Source organism: Gouania willdenowi, chromosome 8, assembly GCF_900634775.1.
Source record: "Gouania willdenowi chromosome 8, fGouWil2.1, whole genome shotgun sequence".
Classification (NCBI taxonomy): domain Eukaryota; kingdom Metazoa; phylum Chordata; class Actinopteri; order Blenniiformes; family Gobiesocidae; genus Gouania; species Gouania willdenowi.
The window spans coordinates 10,547,308-10,565,483 of record NC_041051.1 but is presented as its reverse complement, the minus strand read 5'-3'; the positions used below and the strand labels follow the sequence as shown (position 1 = coordinate 10,565,483).

Below are 18,176 nucleotides of genomic sequence, written 5' to 3'. Positions count from 1 at the left end.
TATTTCTCTCAAATATTGTTCACAAATGTGTCTAAATCTGTGTTAGTCAGCACTTCTCCTTTGCAGAGATAATCCATCCCACCTCACCGGTGTGGCATATCAAGATGCTGATTAGACAGCATGATTATTGCACAGGTGTGTTTCAGGGTGGCCACAGTAAAAGGCCACTCTAAAAATGTTCAGTTTAATCACACAACACAATGCCACAGATGTCACAAGTTCTGAGGGAGCGTGTAATTGTCATGCTGACTGAGGAATGTCCACCAGAGCTGTTGTCCATGAATTGAATGTTCATTTTTCTACCATAAAATGTCTCCAAAGGCGTTTCAGATAATTTGACAGTACATCCAACCGGCCTCACAACCGCAGACCATGTGTAACCACACCAGCCCAGGACCTCCACATCCAGCAAGTTCACCTCCATGATCATCTGAGACCAGCCACCTGGACAGCTGCTGCAACAAACGGTTTGCATTCCCAAAGAATTTCTGCACAAACGTCCTCATCGAGGTCTCGACCTGACTGCAGTTTGTCGTCGTAACCGTATTAAGTGGGCAAATGCTCACATTCGATGGCGTCTGGCACGTTGGAGAGATGTTCTCTTCACGGATTTTGGTTTTCACTGTTCAGGGCAGATAGCAGACAGTGTGTGTGCCGTAGTGTGGTTGAGCAGTTTGCTGATGTCAACGTTGTGGATGGAGTGGTCCATGGTGGCGGTGGGGTTATGGTATGGGCAGATGTATGTTATGGACAACAAACACAGGTGCATTTTATTGATGGCATTTTGAACGCACAGAGATACCGTGATGAGATCCTGAGGCCCATTGTTGTGCCATTCATCCACGACCATCACCTCATGTTGCAGCATGATAATGCACAGCCCCATGTTGCAATCATTTGTACACAATTCCTGGAAGCTGAAAACATCCCAGTTCGGGAATGGTCAGCATACTCATCGGACATGTCACCCATTGAGCATGTGTGGGATGTTCTGGATCGGCGTATACGACGGTGTGTTCCAGTTCCTGTCAGTAACACAGCCATTGAAGAGGAGTGGACCAACATTCCACAATCAACAACCTGATCAACTCTATGCCAAGGAGATGTGAGTAGTGGTGCAACGGATCATCAATGATCTGTGATCCACACCGATCTCTCTCCGCTTCATAATGATTAACACACCAACACAACATGATGCTAATAGCTAATGGATTTTGTTGCTGAAGTTTTCCATTAGTGCTTAACTCTGCCTTCCCATTACAGCAAATGCACTTAGGACTGTACACACACTGGGAATGTTTTGCTGCTGTTTGATATTGTGATGCCTGCAATGATGAAAGCTTTTGGATACAGTGTATTCATTTCAGATTTTGAAATAAATTCAAGTGTTGGATACATCAATTGACGAAAAGAATATAACTTTATACAGTAGTTTGAATTTAAAATCCTAGCTTTGGCTATTTTATTTCATGAAAACAATCGACACAATACGATAATGAATGAATCATACATTTAAACTAATAATACATCAAATGTTATTGAAAAAGGATTTTTTAAAAAAACTAAAAAGATTAATTATATAATGATCGGGAAAAACATAATTAATAATTCACTGTGTATGACATTTAGATTTTCAATGGATTTTAAAGAAAACTGTGATTTTCATCAAATTTTCAAAGGTTTCATTGGGTTGGAGATGTTTACAAGCATCAGCATTGATGAGTAAGATGAAGTAGGTGATTAACGTGTTATTTAATCTATCCATTACCTCAATATATACAAAAATGTTGTGAATTTCCGTTTCGTTTAACTTCACACAAACAAAATAATGAGTTTGAAGCAGGAGCAGCATTGATTAATACTTTTCTAGAGTAATACTTTCTGATTTTCCCGTCTGCTGATCATTGACATCTTCAACTTTTAAACCAATCTTTTTACTGCCATAAAATCAGCTTAAAGATGAACATGTTGTATATGTAGACACAAACACTGATGACTAAATAATTATTGTTTAAGAACACATTTGTCTTGTAGTGTTCAGAGCACATCTTCACTATATTGTCCTTGTTCCATCTTTACAACCTTTTCTCAGATAAAGATCAAAGTCAGGCTTCACGGTTTTTTTTTTAATCTGATTTCTCCATTTACTGCACTTATATTAATATAGCATGTGTGCAGCTGAGCAGCTCATTGTTGTTGCTATGCACAATCACAACAACTCATTGGTCTCCTTGAATACATTAGCATACATGCTAGTAGAGATACTGTGATTAGCCTCGTCCGTTCTGGCTTTTGCGCAGCTCCTTGTAAGCAGTGAGTAAATATCTTTTCAAGTGTGTATTTCTTAAATCAGACACTGCAAGACTGCTGGAGTACAAACTGTGCTATGTTAGTCTGAATCTGCCGTGCTTTTCATTGCATGCATATAAATTAGTAGCGATAATTAGGATGTGTTGGGAGGAGAAGGAGGGAAAACACAGAATTTTTCCTTCATTGTTGTATATAGTAGCAGTCTTTGTCTGGCTACCAGTGGGCTTTCCTTTCTTTGGCAACAAGCTCCAGAAAGTGGGAGTGGCTCGCATAGAGAGCAACAGACGAGTCAACGTCAACCCATTTGACTTGTCCAGCATCGTCACCAGCTTGCAAAGGCAGCTCACTCACACTGTTTCCTGCAACAGATAAACAGAGATGAAAGAAGAAAAAGAAAAAAACATTAAACATCAAGTTTTGAACACAAATGCAGATTATTTGTGATCATTGATACCTGAATCATCATGAAAGTTAACAGCAACTGTCTCCATCCAGGCGTTGTCGGTGTTTCTAGGATCGTCAACGTAACCTTTATAGATCTGAGAGAGAGAACTATCATGAGCACAAATAAAAGCTACACTTTAATGATGACAACCAGATTTTAATAACAAGAAGACATAGTCATCAACATCCCCCGCCAGATTGGTTGTCATTATAACTCACAACCTTTTCCTAAATGTCCTAAATCTAAGAATTTAGATGTATACATAAGAAAATATTATCACATCAGAATATAAAATTACTAACTATCTTAAATGGTTTCTTAGAAAAGCTGTACTTTTTGAAGATACCTTGAACAGAGTAAAAAAAAATGGCACAAGAACAATAACTTCGTAAAAAATATTTGCGCACTTCTCATTTTCGAACTCCATCACGATTTTGATACCCTGAAGCCACACATTGAATTTGGTTATCGTGTCTTAAACGGTTTCATAGAAAGGCTGTCCCCTTTGAAGATACCTTGAACAGAGTAAAAAAAAAACGGAACAAGGGCAATAACTCTGGGAAAATAATTGTGCGCTTCTAATTTTCGAACTCCATCAAGGTATTGATACCCTGAAGCCACACACCAAATTTGGTTATCGTATCTTAAATGGTTTCTGAGAAAAGCTGTCCCCTTTAACTCGGATGGACGGACGCACGGAGCTCAAACCTATATCCCCCTTCCACTTTATGGCGGTGATAATTAACATGCAGCAGAAAAGCCAGCTCAGATGTACCGTAGTTTGTTTTTTTAACTAGTTATTTTCTTTTTATTATTTTATTAATTTGTGAATGTACACTTTTTCCTCCTCTTTCTATTTATTTTTAATATTTTTTGACTGTTATTTAATTCCTCTCCTTTTCCTTTCTATTAACAGCAAACTACTACAATTGTTACTTATTTTTCTCTTCCTGTATCCTATTGTTTTTCAACCTTGGGGCAGGGACCCCATATGGAGTCTGAAATGTATAGAATTAAAAATTACTGATTGAAAATGTATTTTTTAACTTTATAAATTATTGTTCTTTTACAAATTATAACACACAAACAACTGTTTTCTATACTTTTGTCAAATATAAATGTAGTCAATAATGATAATAAAATGCAGTATAAAAATAACTGAGCTGGCACAACTGTTGTAATAAAGTATAGCTAACTTGATCAAAAACTAATTTAAAAAAAAAAAAATCTGTTACTATAATAATTATTTTGTCAAAATGTAGTCACGATCCAAAACATTTTGGGAACAACTGTTCAATACCTTCCCTCCTACCACACACACAAAAACAAGCATACTGTGTATTGTAAATGTGTAGATGTTGTCTCAACCAACCTATCGGTGTATTGTACTGTTATTGTCTCTCTACGTAATGCATGTTACAAAAGAAATTCTATACATTAAAAAAAAATTAAAATCTGACTTGAAATCCTGATGATTTGAAGAGTTTGTTGATACGCTCCTGGATTTTTCCCCTCTCTGCCGGCGGCACACACAGCGAGTTCAGCGCTTCTTCTGAGAATTCTCGCTGCAGAGTGAGAGAGACGAGCTCCCCGGGATCAACCATGCCCTGAAAAACAGGCCAGGGAACATGTTTTTTCAGCATAAGCTTTAGAACAAATATTTTTATTCAAAGAAACATGAATTCATCTTGCATGTCTGAAAAGCTGAGGTTGCTTTAAGAGCATTAAGTCTTTTTGCTCAGTGAGGTTTTTCAGGTTTTCCAACAGTTGTGTCTGTTCCCAGTCTAACCAGTGCATCGTGAATTTGTCTAAATTCATGATTATCTTCCATGATGATTGCCTTGCTGCTTTGAATCGGTGAGATATGTGTGTTGGGATGCTAATAAGCCTCGGATTAGCTTGATGCCACAAATGGTCTGTGTTGTAAATGTCATACTAATGTACTACTCATACTAAGTCTGACGTCAAAATTAGTATGTAGTGAGTTGATATTAGATAATATGAAAAGATTGAGTACGCAAAAAATACCCAGATTTACATTATATTATATTGGGACATTTTGGAAGTATGCAGGGTGGGCACACTAGTCATACTCAACCGTCCCATGATGCATTGCAAGCAGAACGTAAAATCGTCCTGGGACAGCTTCAAGCTAAAAGTCAAACATCCCCTTTTCAAAACAAAAGCATCTTTTCATGTCTTCCATTAGTTTTGTTAAGGCATTTGTAAATAGGGCTCTTGTTTTGAAGTTAACTGGAAGATTTTTTTCCATAGCACAATGGAGGGTCTCCGAAAATCTTTGAAATATCAGCATGAAACGTGTTTCCGTGAGTTTTATGAGTCAAATGACCACATGTTGGTCACTTTCTCACTTAAAATGTTTTCAGAACTTTCAAACGTCGAGAATCAACAGAGATATTTAGCCTCAGTGTATATAGTAGACAGTATTTACTCGTTGAGTTTGTAGTGTATAGTATGGAGTTTGACATTTCCAACACAGCCCAAGTCTGACATTCCACAGGTGGGGTCAAATACTTTAGTGTGTTCTAAGTCCTCTAAGCTGCACCCACATGTGCACAGACCCATTTGTGCAACCATATCCTGTGGAGGCACAAAATGGCTTTCGTCTGTAGAACTGTCACTGACATCTTACACTGGGTAACAATAGACTCCATTTTACTGTTTGGGATCAGTATTTGGTTTGAAAACTTGACTTTTAACTCAGGAATAAATTCATGTCACCACTGAAAGGAATACCCTGCCCCCCACTCTCATCTCAAGAAACATTTTAACTGTTCATCTTTATGCACAAAAACAATGTATATTAGTTATAATGTACTTTTACTGCTAAAATAATACAGCACATAAAAAAGAACAACAGATCACACTGAAATGGAAAAGAACTTAACCCCAGGAATGGCCCACTCTCCACAGTCTTTCCTCTTTATGGACACAAACTGCAGAATGGGGCGTTTGGACACAGAGTGAAGTATCTTTGCTCCTTTGGCATCCACTTTCCACCTGCCAGATAAAAATCATTACAAAGCTTCAATTTCAAAGCACGGCCATCTTCTAAACATAGCTGAGAAACAAACTTGAGCTTTTATTGTAACCCCAGAACACTATCGGCAGGTGATTTTCACCTGAGCAAATATATTTACATTATTTTCATGGAGTTGTGTTTATAAGTGTGTGGAGTTCTGAAGCTACCTCAGAACTTCTCTGAGGTTTTATAAAGTGTGGAAGGATGTTCCACTACTGCAAAGCCCACTTTTTCCTACAGTCACAGTGATAGTCACCCTGCAATAGTGGCAGTGACCCATTATTACTACCCTGTATGTACTGACTGCATCTAAGGAATACAAAAAGTAAAAGTGGTCCTGAAATGTCCATGTTACAGTGTCTTTATTTAGTCCAGAATTTGTAAATAAATATCACAAAGTGGTGATTTCCAGGGAAATTCATACGGTGATAAAAATATTTTAGTCAGGTGATCATTTTTACCCAATCGAAAAATGCCATTTTTTGTTCCATTCTCCTGTAGCTGTTTTTTATTTTTGTTTTTATTCCTAATTTTTCAGCAATCTTGGTTAATAATTTTGGAGTATTTGTTTCACTTTGTTTTGTCGTTGCATAGTTGAAAATAAAAGAACACATTGATGATAATGACCTTCTATTGGAGTAAAAACAAAAACACCCAGAGATAGTGATGGTGTTACTATTTTTAGCCATTGTATTCTATTGTTAAAATAACTTTAAAACAAACCTGGTGACTATGGGGTCTGCAGCATGATTGGGCCCCCATCGCCCGAGTAAACCTCTGCCCATCACTCCTGTCCGTCCACGAGGATTTCTGAGAAGGAAACGATACTGATTAAAACAGTTGTGTTTTCAACATTGTATTTAATGCTCAAGAAAAACATGCAAACTCTGCACAGGGAAACAGTAGTATTGGTTGTTTTAAAGTAATGAGCACACAAAACCCTACTCAGCCCAATGTAAATGTATTCTACCAGATCCTATTTATCCAAAGTTTGCAACATTATGTTATGTTCTGTTGGGTGTTTTGTTATTCTGTGTCTTTGTTTATTCTGAGTCTTGTCGGTGTTTCAGGGATTCCTGTTTGTGGCTCCACCCCTCAGTGATGTCTGTGTGCTTGGTTGGTGATTGATTAGCTCCCTCGTGTTTTCACCCAGGTGTGGCCCATTCCCAATCAGGCCTCCTCCACTATTTAGCTGAGTGTTTGGACACAGTATGACTGTGGGATCATTGTATGTTGTCTCTCCTCCTCGTGTCCTGCTGCGTTTTGTTCCCTGTACCTCCTGCCTCGTTGGATTTAAGTTACTTTTGTTTGGTAAATAAACATGGACTTGTTCCAAGAACGCTATTCCTGCATCCTGCCTCCATCTTTCCCTGCATTTGGGTCCATACCCACAACTAACCGTGACAGAATGATCCCACCACAAGTGGACCCAGCGGAGATAGATTTGGCTGAGATGGACATGGCAGAAAGGACTGCCTACTGGCAGAGCTACCTGCTGGAGGCCAGGGAGGCGCTGTTGTATGAATGGGAGGACGAGCCTGCTAGGGATCCCTACTTGGGAACTCGACTGGCTTTTGGAGGACCCCGGAGCCTAAAACAAGGTAGAGGTCGGTTGAAAAGGAAGGGTCAGCCCCGCCAGTCTCCAAGCTCCCAGGTTAGCGTCCCTGTTTGTCCTAGCTCCCAGGCTAGCGTCCCTGTTTGTCCTAGCTCCCAGGCTAGCGTCCCTGTTTGTCCTAGCTCCCAGGCTAGCGTCCCTGTTTGTCCTCGCTCCCAGGCTAGCGTCCCTGTTTGTCCTCGCTCCCAGGCTAGCGTCCCTGTTTGTCCTCGCTCCCAGGCTAGCGTCCCTGTTTGTCCTCGCTCCCAGGCTAGCGTCCCTGTTTGTCCTCGCTCCCAGGCTAGCGTCCCTGTTTGTCCTCGCTCCCAGGCTAGCGTCCCTGTTTGTCCTCGCTCCCAGGCTAGCGTCCCTGTTTGTCCTCGCTCCCAGGCTAGCGTCCCTGTTTGTCCTCGCTCCCAGGCTAGCGTCCCTGTTTGTCCTCGCTCCCAGGCTAGCGTCCCTGTTTGTCCTCGCTCCCAGGCTAGCGTCCCTGTTTGTCCTCGCTCCCAGGCTAGCGTCCCTGTTTGTCCTCGCTCCCAGGCTAGCGTCCCTGTTTGTCCTCGCTCCCAGGCTAGCGTCCCTGTTTGTCCTCGCTCCCAGGCTAGCGTCCCTGTTTGTCCTCGCTCCCAGGCTAGCGTCCCTGTTTGTCCTCGCTCCCAGGCTAGCGTCCCTGTTTGTCCTCGCTCCCAGGCTAGCGTCCCTGTTTGTCCTCGCTCCCAGGCTAGCGTCCCTGTGTCCCCTCGCTCCCAGGCTAGCGTCCCTGTGTCCCCTCGCTCCCAGGCTAGCGTCCCTGTGTCCCCTCGCTCCCAGGCTAGCGTCCCTGTGTCCCCTAGCTCCCAGGCTAGCGTCCCTGTGTCCCCTAGCTCCCAGGCTAGCGTCCCTGTGTCCCCTAGCTCCCAGGCTAGCGTCCCTGTGTCCCCTAGCTCCCAGGCTAGCGTCCCTGTGTCCCCTAGCTCCCAGGCTAGCGTCCCTGTGTCCCCTAGCTCCCAGGCTAGCGTCCCTGTGTCCCCTAGCTCCCAGGCTAGCGTCCCTGTGTCCCCTAGCTCCCAGGCTAGCGTTCCAGTCCCGGCTCCACGCACCCGGCCGCCGCCTGCCCTGCCGCCAGTCCCTCTTCGCCGGAGGTCTTCCCGCCTGCCTCGTCTGAGCCCTCTTTGCCGGAGGTCTTCCCGCCTGCCTCGTCTGAGCCCTCTTTGCCGGAGGTCTTCCCGCCTGCTTCGCCGGCTCCGCCTCATGGGAGGCCGCCGGCTCCGCCTCATGGGAGGCCGCCGGACTCCTGGTCCCCTGCTTCGCCGGCTCCGCCCCATGGGAGGCCGCCGGACTCCTGGTCCCCTGCTTCGCCGGCTCCGCCCCATGGGAGGCCGCCGGACTCCTGGTCCCCTGCTTCGCCGGCTCCGCCCCATGGGAGGCCGCCGGACTCCTGGTCCCCTGCTTCGCCGGCTCCGCCCCATGGGAGGCCGCCGGACTCCTGGTCCCCTGCTTCGCCGGCTCCGCCCCATGGGAGGCCGCCGGACTCCTGGTCCCCTGCTTCGCCGGCTCCGCCCCATGGGAGGCCGCCGGACTCCTGGTCCCCTGCTTCGCCGGCGCCGCCCCATGGGAGGCCGCCGGACTCCTGGTCCCCTGCCTCGCCGGCTCCGCCTCATGAGAGGCCGCCGGACTCCTGGTCCAGTTTCGCTTGCCCGGCCTCATGGGAGGCTGCCTTTCCCTGCATTTGGGTCCATACCCACAACTAACCATGACACATTATGCACTTTGAATTCTATCTAACCTGACTTATATTTGTTGAGGGCAGGGGGAATCAAAATCTCCAAATGTATCACTTATTAGTTTGAGACACAGGTACAAGTTCAGGCCTTTTTAGCTGAGTTTGCATGTTCTCCCCTGAGCATATGTGAGTTTCTTTATGGCAGTATCTTAAACAATCAGATATATTAAGGCAAGCTTTGCTTTCAATCAATAAAAATGCTTAAGAAATATAAAATAGTCAAATGAGTTCCCTTGGTATTAATTATCTTACAATGGCTTTCCAGATTCCACTTTGTATTTGCCCTCAAAGCTTGTCCGGTCAACACCGCTGTCAACAGTGTTGAACGCAGGAGAAAAAGAGCTGAAAAACAAAAAAGGAGAGGTCAGAAAACCAGTCAGTATTTGGTGTGATCACCATTTGGCTCACACAGTGCCTCACATCTAGTGGTGCCGGATCTAAAAACTCTGATTGTATCATGGTTTTGAGTCACGGATCGGATCATTTTTCGGATCAGCAGAAAAAAAAAAGAAAAAGACCAAACAAATAACTTTGCTCTCCATTTACTCTGTAGAACAAGTGCAACATTTTTCCGCTCATTAAATACAAACATTTAACTTGGTGTCAATCTAATGCTTAAATTAAATTTTGAATCACATGAAAACTAATTAAAGTGCACCTTCATACTTTAAACAGGTAAGTGTATGGAAAAAAAAAAATTAAGGCATGACACCTTCTTTTTTTTTTTAAACATGGACAGTGAATTAAAAACTAGCATATGCCCACATCATCAAAAAAGAAGGAAAAAAGGAAAAGAAAGCAGATCTGAGTTTACAATTTCAAATTCTTACAATAGTCAAGGATGGCCATCCAGACTAGAGATGATATTTATTTAATAAGAGCCTTAAAAGACATGAATGGACGGAGGCATAAACACGACATTCACATGGACTTATTACGCACACGCGCACGTACAGAGAGCTGTTCCTTTCTCTCTCTCCCTCCGTGTGTGTGTCTCTCTTCAACTCTCACGCAATCACACAGATACACGATCAGGAGCGCAAACCACGCTATCGTGGGTATGCTTGCTCTCAGTCACACACACACATCACAAATAGAAAAGGCTTCATCGAGGCATTACAAATGATGCGTGAATCAATATAAAAAGTTTTTGGTTTTTTTTCGTGTACCAATCCGCGGACCACGTGCGTGCCGAACCGTGGAGAGAGATCCGTGCGGATCACAGATCATTGATGATCCGTTGCACCACTACTCACATCTCCTTGGCATAGAGTTGATCAGGTTGTTGATTGTGGAATGTTGGTCCACTCCTCTTCAATGGCTGTGTTACTGACAGGAACTGGAACACACCGTCGTATACGCCGATCCAGAACATCCCACACATGCTCAGTGGGTGACATGTCCGGTGAGTATGCTGGTCATTCCAGAACTGGGATGTTTTCAGCTTCCAGGAATTGTGTACAGATGATTGCAACATGGGGCTGTGCATTATCATGCTGCAACATGAGGTGATGGTCGTGGATGAATGGCACAACAATGGGCCTCAGGATCTCATCACGGTATCTCTGTGCGTTCAAAATGCCATCAATAAAATGCACCTGTGTTTGTTGTCCATAACATACATCTGCCCATACCATAACCCCACCGCCACCATGGACCACTCCATCCACAACGATGACATCAGCGAACTGCTCAACCACACTACGCCACACACGCTGTCTGCTATCTGCCCTGAACAGTGAAAACCAAACTCCGAGAAGAGAAAATCTCTCCAACGTGACAGACGCCATCGAATGTGAGCATTTGCCCACTCAATACGGTTACGATGACAAACTGCAGTCAGGTCGAGACCCCGATGAGGACGTTTGTGCAGAAATTCTTTGGGAATGCAAACCGTTTGTTGCAGCAGCTGTCCAGGTGGCTGGTCTCAGATGATCATGGAGGTGAACGTGCTGGATGTGGAGGTCCTGGGCTGGTGTGGTTACACATGGTCTGCGGTTGTGAGGCCGGTTGGATGTACTGTCAAATTATCTGAAACGCCTTTGGAGACATTTTATGGTAGAAAAATGAACATTCAGTTCATGGACAACAGCTCTGGTGGACATTCCTGCAGTCAGCATGACAATTACACGCTCCCTCAGAACTTGTGACATCTGTGGCATTGTGTTGTGTGATTAAACTGAACATTTTTAGAGTGGCCTTTTATTGTGGCCACCCTGAAACACACCTGTGCAATAATCATGCTGTCTAATCAGCATCTTGATATGCTACACTGGTGAGGTGGGATGGATTATCTCTGCAAAGTGCTGACTAACACAGATTTAGACACATTTGTGAACAATATTTGAGAGAAATAGATATTTTGTGTTTATAGAAAATGTTTTAGATCTTTGAGTTCAGCTCATGAAAAATGGGAGCAAAAACAAAAATGATGCGTTTATATATTTATTCAGTATAATTAAAACTTGGGAACTATGTTACAGTTCTATGGCTTACACACGTGTAGTTAACATTTAATTAATAAAATATGTTTCAGATCAAGTTTTCCGACTACAAGTCAGTTTTACTCAGGATCATTTTAGCATTTTTGAAAGAAAAAAGTCTCAGACGCCTACACCAAAAATATTAATACCAATATCTTCATGATAAGGAAGCCAAACAAGGTAACCAAGAGATGAGAAATGTATGTGTGTGTGTGTGTGTGTGTGTGTGTGTGTGTGTGTGTGTGTGTGTGTGTGTGTGTGTGTGTGTGTGTGTGTGTGTGTGTGTGTGTGTGTGTGTGTGTGTGTGTGTGCGCGTGCGCGTGTGTTTTACAGCTGATTTAAGACATGGGTGAAAATGTACCCATTATCATAAGAGATGCTAACAGAACGCTAACACAAGAGGAAGCTCATGTTTTATGGCTTTGGTAATTGTGAGTAATTGATTTTGAACTTTAGTAATTGAGAACGTAAATGTAAATGACTTTCAGTGGAAAAATAATAATTGTAATTGTAAAACATGCCAAGCACCGTAATCATAATTGAGTTGTAATTGAACATGGCTAACTAAAGACGCAATTGTAATTGCAAAATGTAATTGACCCCAACCCTGAAATGAAAACTCTGAACACATGAGCGTAAGGCAATATGAAGTGTTTCTTACCCAATATCAGGATCTGCCCATACTGGCTTCTTTAGAACTGAAGGGTCGGTGTAGTTGACTGGATTGTACTGGGGCCAGCTCTTATTCCAGTCCACTTTATCATCAGGCACAGGCAGACGCTGGGTTTTGGACCCTGGATACAGTGGACACCTGGCCTTTACGTGAGGAAGAGCCACTGATGGCATGGTGTTGACACTAGCTGTGTGAAAGCTACACCAACTGGAACCAATAGGAGACGTAGTGGTTTTTATGAAGGGTGCAGATGAGCAGGAGAGAGCAGGTCTACAATAGGAACACACAGAGAATGTGAAAAATTCATTATCACAGTGTTTCCATTAGGGCTTAGCCATTTTGCCAGAAAAAATCTCCAATTTTTAAAAGACAAATTTGTTTTTCGATTCCATTTTTTTTTTTTCCAATGCACTTAAAAATGACTGTAGACATCAGATATATTGTCAAAAGTGCAACTTTATTGCTGTGATTATCCTCAAGAGTTAAAATGCATAAAACATTCCCAAAAATAAAAAGTAAATGAGGCTCTGTCATTCAACAATTTCAAGCTTCAACCCAGGTTTAAGCAAAAGTGCAACAGCGCCTTCACAGTAGCTTAAATTTTCTGATTAAGATATCAGATAAATACATATTTTACATCATATAAAATTACAATAAAAATAATAATAAACTCTTCCCATAGCATCTCAGCATAGGGTGAATGAAACATTAAACATGTCTGTGGCACACATATAACCTACTCAAAGGGTAAACACATGTAAACAAAGAGGAGGCTGGCTCACATCGTGCAATGGTAACACACAAAAATGGAACGCGAAAAAGTCAGAAAAAACTGTGGTGAGGAAAAAAAACATTTAAAAGAAAAAAATAATAATAATATATTTTTTTTTTTGCAAAATGAAAATCATTTTCATCTACAAATTCGATAAATCGATTTAACCGATTTTTTGCCCCGCCCTAGTTTCCATCTGGTGATGTGATTAACGGATGACTTTTCAACCATGTACGATGTCTCATACTCTGAGCAAGTTCAATTCACTCATTTAGAATAATTTGGCAGAAAATCAATAAATGAAAATGAGCTTTTATTAGAACTTGTACTTTTTGGGGTATATTTCTAAATCAGTCATTTTACTTGTACTTAGGTACGTTTTAAAAGAAGTGAAGTATTTCGTTAAATTTCTACACCCAACAGTTACTGAGTAAATTATTATTTTTTGTTTTATAAACAATATGTTCTCTTGTTCAGGTTAGGGCTGCACGATTGTGGCCAGAATAATAATCAAGATTATTTTGATGAATATTATATTCACGATACCAAAGGCTAACAAAATAAATACATTTTTACAGAGAGTAAAGTTCATATTTTAAATGTAAATATTGCCGAAGATCACGATCAAAATTTGATTAATTGTGCAGCCCTAGTTACGAGAGGTGAACGTAATGGATTACAAGCACTCAAATTACTGTAATTGAGTTGCTTTTATGGGTACTTGCACTTGCACAAGTAAACTGTTAAATTTCTACACCCAACCGTTACTGAGTAAAATATTATTTTATGTGATTATTTTTTTTATTTCCGTTTCATAATCCATATGTTTCTACCTATTATGTTGCTACCCACATGGCACTGATTTAGACTTCATATATTTAGCTATACTTGGAGACTTTTTTTATTTAATTCATTAGTGTTATTTTATTTAAAAAAGAATTGCACATTTTGACAAACCTTTTATTTTATACAGATGCCTTTGTAGGAAAATTAATTATGTTCCAATTGTGCAAAATGTCATCTCTTCCTTTTTAAGTTTATACATGAGATGTTTACTGTATCTAAGGGAACCGTGGCAAGATTTATTACCAAAAATAAACGTGGGGGGTGAAAGTAACTAGTATTTTTACTTTGAGTACTATTTAATTCAGCTACTTTTTACTTGTACTCGAGTACAACTTCATTCAAGTACTTCTACCTGAGTACTAGGGTATATCAGTACTCTATACACATCTGTGTGCTCCCTCCAAGCAGCAGAACTATTGATCTCATGCATACAGTATATTTATAGCAAAATGAAAATAATCCCAGAGAACAATTGATAAGCGATACCTATTGATTAAAATCAAGCTGTGTGTTCTTTTTCAAACTACATATTTTCAGTGTCAATCCTTATTCATCTAAGCATCTGTGATTGAAGTCTTTTTTTTGTTTTTGGTAAATTTCATTGAACATTTGTAAAAATACAAACTCTCGATGAAGATAATGAACTCAACTTCCAACGTTTTCAAAAGCAATTACAAGAAACCAACAAAAGGGGTGCATTTAGGCCGGCTGCCCATTCAGCGCGGCTCTGGCCGTCTGCTGGGCGGGGGCCTTGGCTCCTCTGCTGGGGTCTCGGGCGGGGGGGCTCTCTGGGCCCTCCCCTCGGGGGGTTGGGGCCTTGTTGTTGGGGGTTGGGGTCGGTGGCGTGATGCGCTGGGTGCTCGACTGCTTGGGGCTTCCTCGGATGTGTGTGTGGGGGGCGGTGGGTGCCTCTCGGCCTGGGTTCTTGGGGGCGTCTGGGGGGCTGCTCGGCCATGGGGGGGTGGCCTGGGGCTCCCCGGCCCCCGCTCTATCTGCTGGCCTGGCTACATCTGTGGGCCCGGGGCAGTTCCTGAGTTTGCGGTCGCGGTTTTTGCACATATACTGGTCTACGATGCACTGGCACGCCTTGGGATGTGGGATACAACTCATACTGGGCTTAACTTTAGACACGTTAATCCCAAATACCTGCTTTAGGTACTACCACTCACTCATATCCCCTGTCCACAGCCACCAACTTTATAGCTAAGCTTCACACTTGTCACTATACTGGCTTGATTACACAACATAATAAGCACAATATGTTCTACAACTTCACATCTCACTCTCACTGTAAAACAATCTATTCTCCCCACCCTTTCTATCTCATACCTTGAGTCTCTCCTCCCTGCTCCCCTCCCTCCACCTAGGTGTAACACTGCTCTCCCTTTTTATATCCTCCATATAATAAAAGATTTCTTACCCTTCCTTAGGGAGGGCTGGTGATGGTCACAATTAAGCAATAAAATAAATCAATGTATTTTAATGCAATAACAAAAGATGCATTGCTGTCTCATAATGATTGCACTTCTTGTAGTATTGACCTTTGACACCATGTGCAGACAAGAAAAAAAATAAAATAAAAAATTAAGTGTCTTTGTGAGTTATGGCCAAGAAAACGATAACATATATATGCACATAAACATATCTACATACAAATATATACATAGAAGATATTTTTACAACAGCATTCTGCTAAATTATATTTTACTTATTTAATTTGCGGTTGGTTTTATCTGTTGAATTTTTTCTGCACCTGTTTCTGTTATTATTGTTATTATATACACAGATGAACATATACAAGGCGAGGGCCGTTTATCGCTTGCGGCTACATTTTCAGTGTCATTCCTTATCAATCTAAGCATCTGTTATTGAAGTCTTTTTTGTTTTTGTGCTAACTTTCATTGAACATTTGCAAAAAATACAAACTCTCGATGAAGATAATGAACTCAACTTCCAACTTTTTCAAAAGCAAATAACTAAAAACCAACCAAAAAGGTGCATTTAGGAAAGAATTATATATATATATATATATATATATATATAAAAACTCTTCCTCACCCTCCGCGTCTCTTTTTTCCTCCAAGCTAGGGTCCTCTACCAGAGGCCTGGGAGCTTGAGGGTTCTGCGCAGTATCTTTGCTGTTCCTAGAACTGCACTTTTCTGGACCGAGATGTCTGATGTATTTCCTGGGATCTGCTGGAGCCACTCCTCCAGTTAGGGGGTCACTGCCCCGAGTATATATATATATATATATATATATATATCAAATCAACATATAACATGCTCCCATATGAATATAAAAACATAAATCGGAGCAGAGGCACACCAGGAAGATATCAGGGTGAACATGGTGACAAAAGGTCAATTTGTAAACAATAAACAATGAATATGGGGTGATGGGGCATTTCAGTTTTAATTAAATGTTTTTGTGAGTTTTGGCAAAGGAAAAGATAATATATATATGCACATAAACATAGCTACATACAAATATATACGTAAAAGTGTTTTTTCAACAGCATTCTGCTAAATTATGTTTTATTTACTTAATTCGCTGTTGGTTTTATCTGTTGATTTTTTTCTGCCTTTGTTTCTGTAAAACTTTAAGATTGCTAAATGTAGAGTGCTTTTCAAATTCAAGTTTTTATTACTAATAATAATAATAATAATACACAAATGAACAGATAGACACATTTCAAAATAAAACATGTGTAATACAAGTCGTGGCACTGCATTGGAATTATATCATCTTTGTTACTCAAATTACTGCAATGTCAACTTGCAATAATACAGTTGCTAAGTGGTTTTGCAGAACAAAATGTTCCTGATATCGATCATCGTTACTTTATAACCGAAACAACAGCACTGTAATGTAAAGCTAATGATGTAAAGCCAGACACTCATAATTGTTCCATACCTGCTGACAGCCGCGGTACAGACGTACGGAAGTCCGAGGAAAGTGAGAGTGAGACGTAGAGAGCCAGTCCAGTTCCTCCGCCGCACTAAAGCGACCATTACTTGAGAACCAAACCACGCCAGTCCAAGCAACACCAACCAACAACAGCACGCACTCGTAACCAGGAAGTACACGCCTTATCATGGTGACGTAGGCACACGAGGTGTGGTGCCGCAGTCGCATTTGTTTCCATGGAGATTGGCATTTTGTCGCACCAAAAACGTGTATATATATATATATATACTTACATTTAGATCTATTGTAGTGCAATGTTACGAAGTGAAATAATAGGAATAAGAAATAAAAAAGCAGCTCTTTCTGTTCTGCCCGAAGCTTTTAGCTTTTTTTTCCTTCTTCCAACATTTACATCATTACAGGGAAGTAAAAACATCCCCAGAACAATAGTCTCTGAACATGTCACAATGTGTTAACAGACAATACTACATTCGCTACTACCATATGTGTTCATTTTTTATGTATACATCCTTCCTATTTATTATTATTATTATTGTTATTATTGTTATTATTATTATTATTATTATTATTATTAGTAGTAGTAGTAGTAGTAGTAGTAGTAGTAGTATACTGTTTCTGGCTTGTTTTTGTTTTGTTGCACCATCCACCAAGTAAAATTCCTTGTATTGCTTAAAAATTCTACCTGGCAATAAAACTCATTCTATCTGATTTTATCCACTATTTCTGTCAAAACCATGTAAACCTGTACTAGCTGCAAACTCTGATGTACTCGTCTCTGGTCCTGTTTATCCTTTTCACTTCCAAAGAAAACCAAGCATGTCTATTTCTATCTCTGTTCTATCTCTTTTACTAACTATTTAGGAGTGCTGACAACAAGGCAAATAAGGAGCAGTAGGTTGAACCTGGCATGCAATAAAACAAAATAAAACAAGAGCAAGAGCCTATATAAGGACTCATATTTGATATTTCATTGTATATTTTGTGCCATCTTTTCCCACTGTGATATTGCAAACACAATGTACAAACCTGTCTGTCAAATATTACATAGCAATGTTTAGCATGAACAGACTCCTTCAGGCTACTTTGTTTAATGTTTATTCTTTTCATTCGTAATATTTCACAAGTACTTTCCCCCAGGGATAAATAAAGTATAATAATAATAATAATAATAATAATAATAATAATAATAATAATAATAATAATAATAATAATAATAATAAATAAATAAATAAATAAATAAATAAATGTAGGCGGTGATTAGGATTTAAGGTGCAGTTTTACGACATGACTCCGCCCAAATGAGCCGTCCTTTGTCAACA

The 18,176-nt window shown here is 40.9% G+C and overlaps 1 protein-coding gene across 3 annotated transcripts; it reads right to left on the bottom strand.

The window, feature by feature from the left end:
• Positions 1-1,401: 1,401 nt before the first annotated feature.
• On the bottom strand, positions 1,402-17,003 carry nudt9 (nudix (nucleoside diphosphate linked moiety X)-type motif 9). 3 transcript variants are annotated; one of them, XM_028456187.1, is made up of 8 exons: positions 16,843-17,003; positions 12,299-12,580; positions 9,407-9,496; positions 6,522-6,608; positions 5,665-5,776; positions 4,216-4,362; positions 2,765-2,849; positions 1,402-2,669 (listed from the first exon to the last, which is right to left on the bottom strand). In XM_028456187.1, exons 1-8 carry the CDS (start codon positions 16,938-16,940, stop codon positions 2,524-2,526), a joined length of 1,047 nt encoding a protein of 348 aa, XP_028311988.1. In that variant the 5' UTR covers positions 16,941-17,003; the 3' UTR covers positions 1,402-2,523. The 3 variants fall into 3 exon arrangements, with proteins under 3 accessions (XP_028311988.1, XP_028311989.1, XP_028311990.1); XM_028456188.1 differs by having other exon boundaries at positions 12,299-12,517; XM_028456189.1 differs by lacking the exon at positions 9,407-9,496.
• Between the last annotated feature and the right edge of the window lie 1,173 nt (positions 17,004-18,176).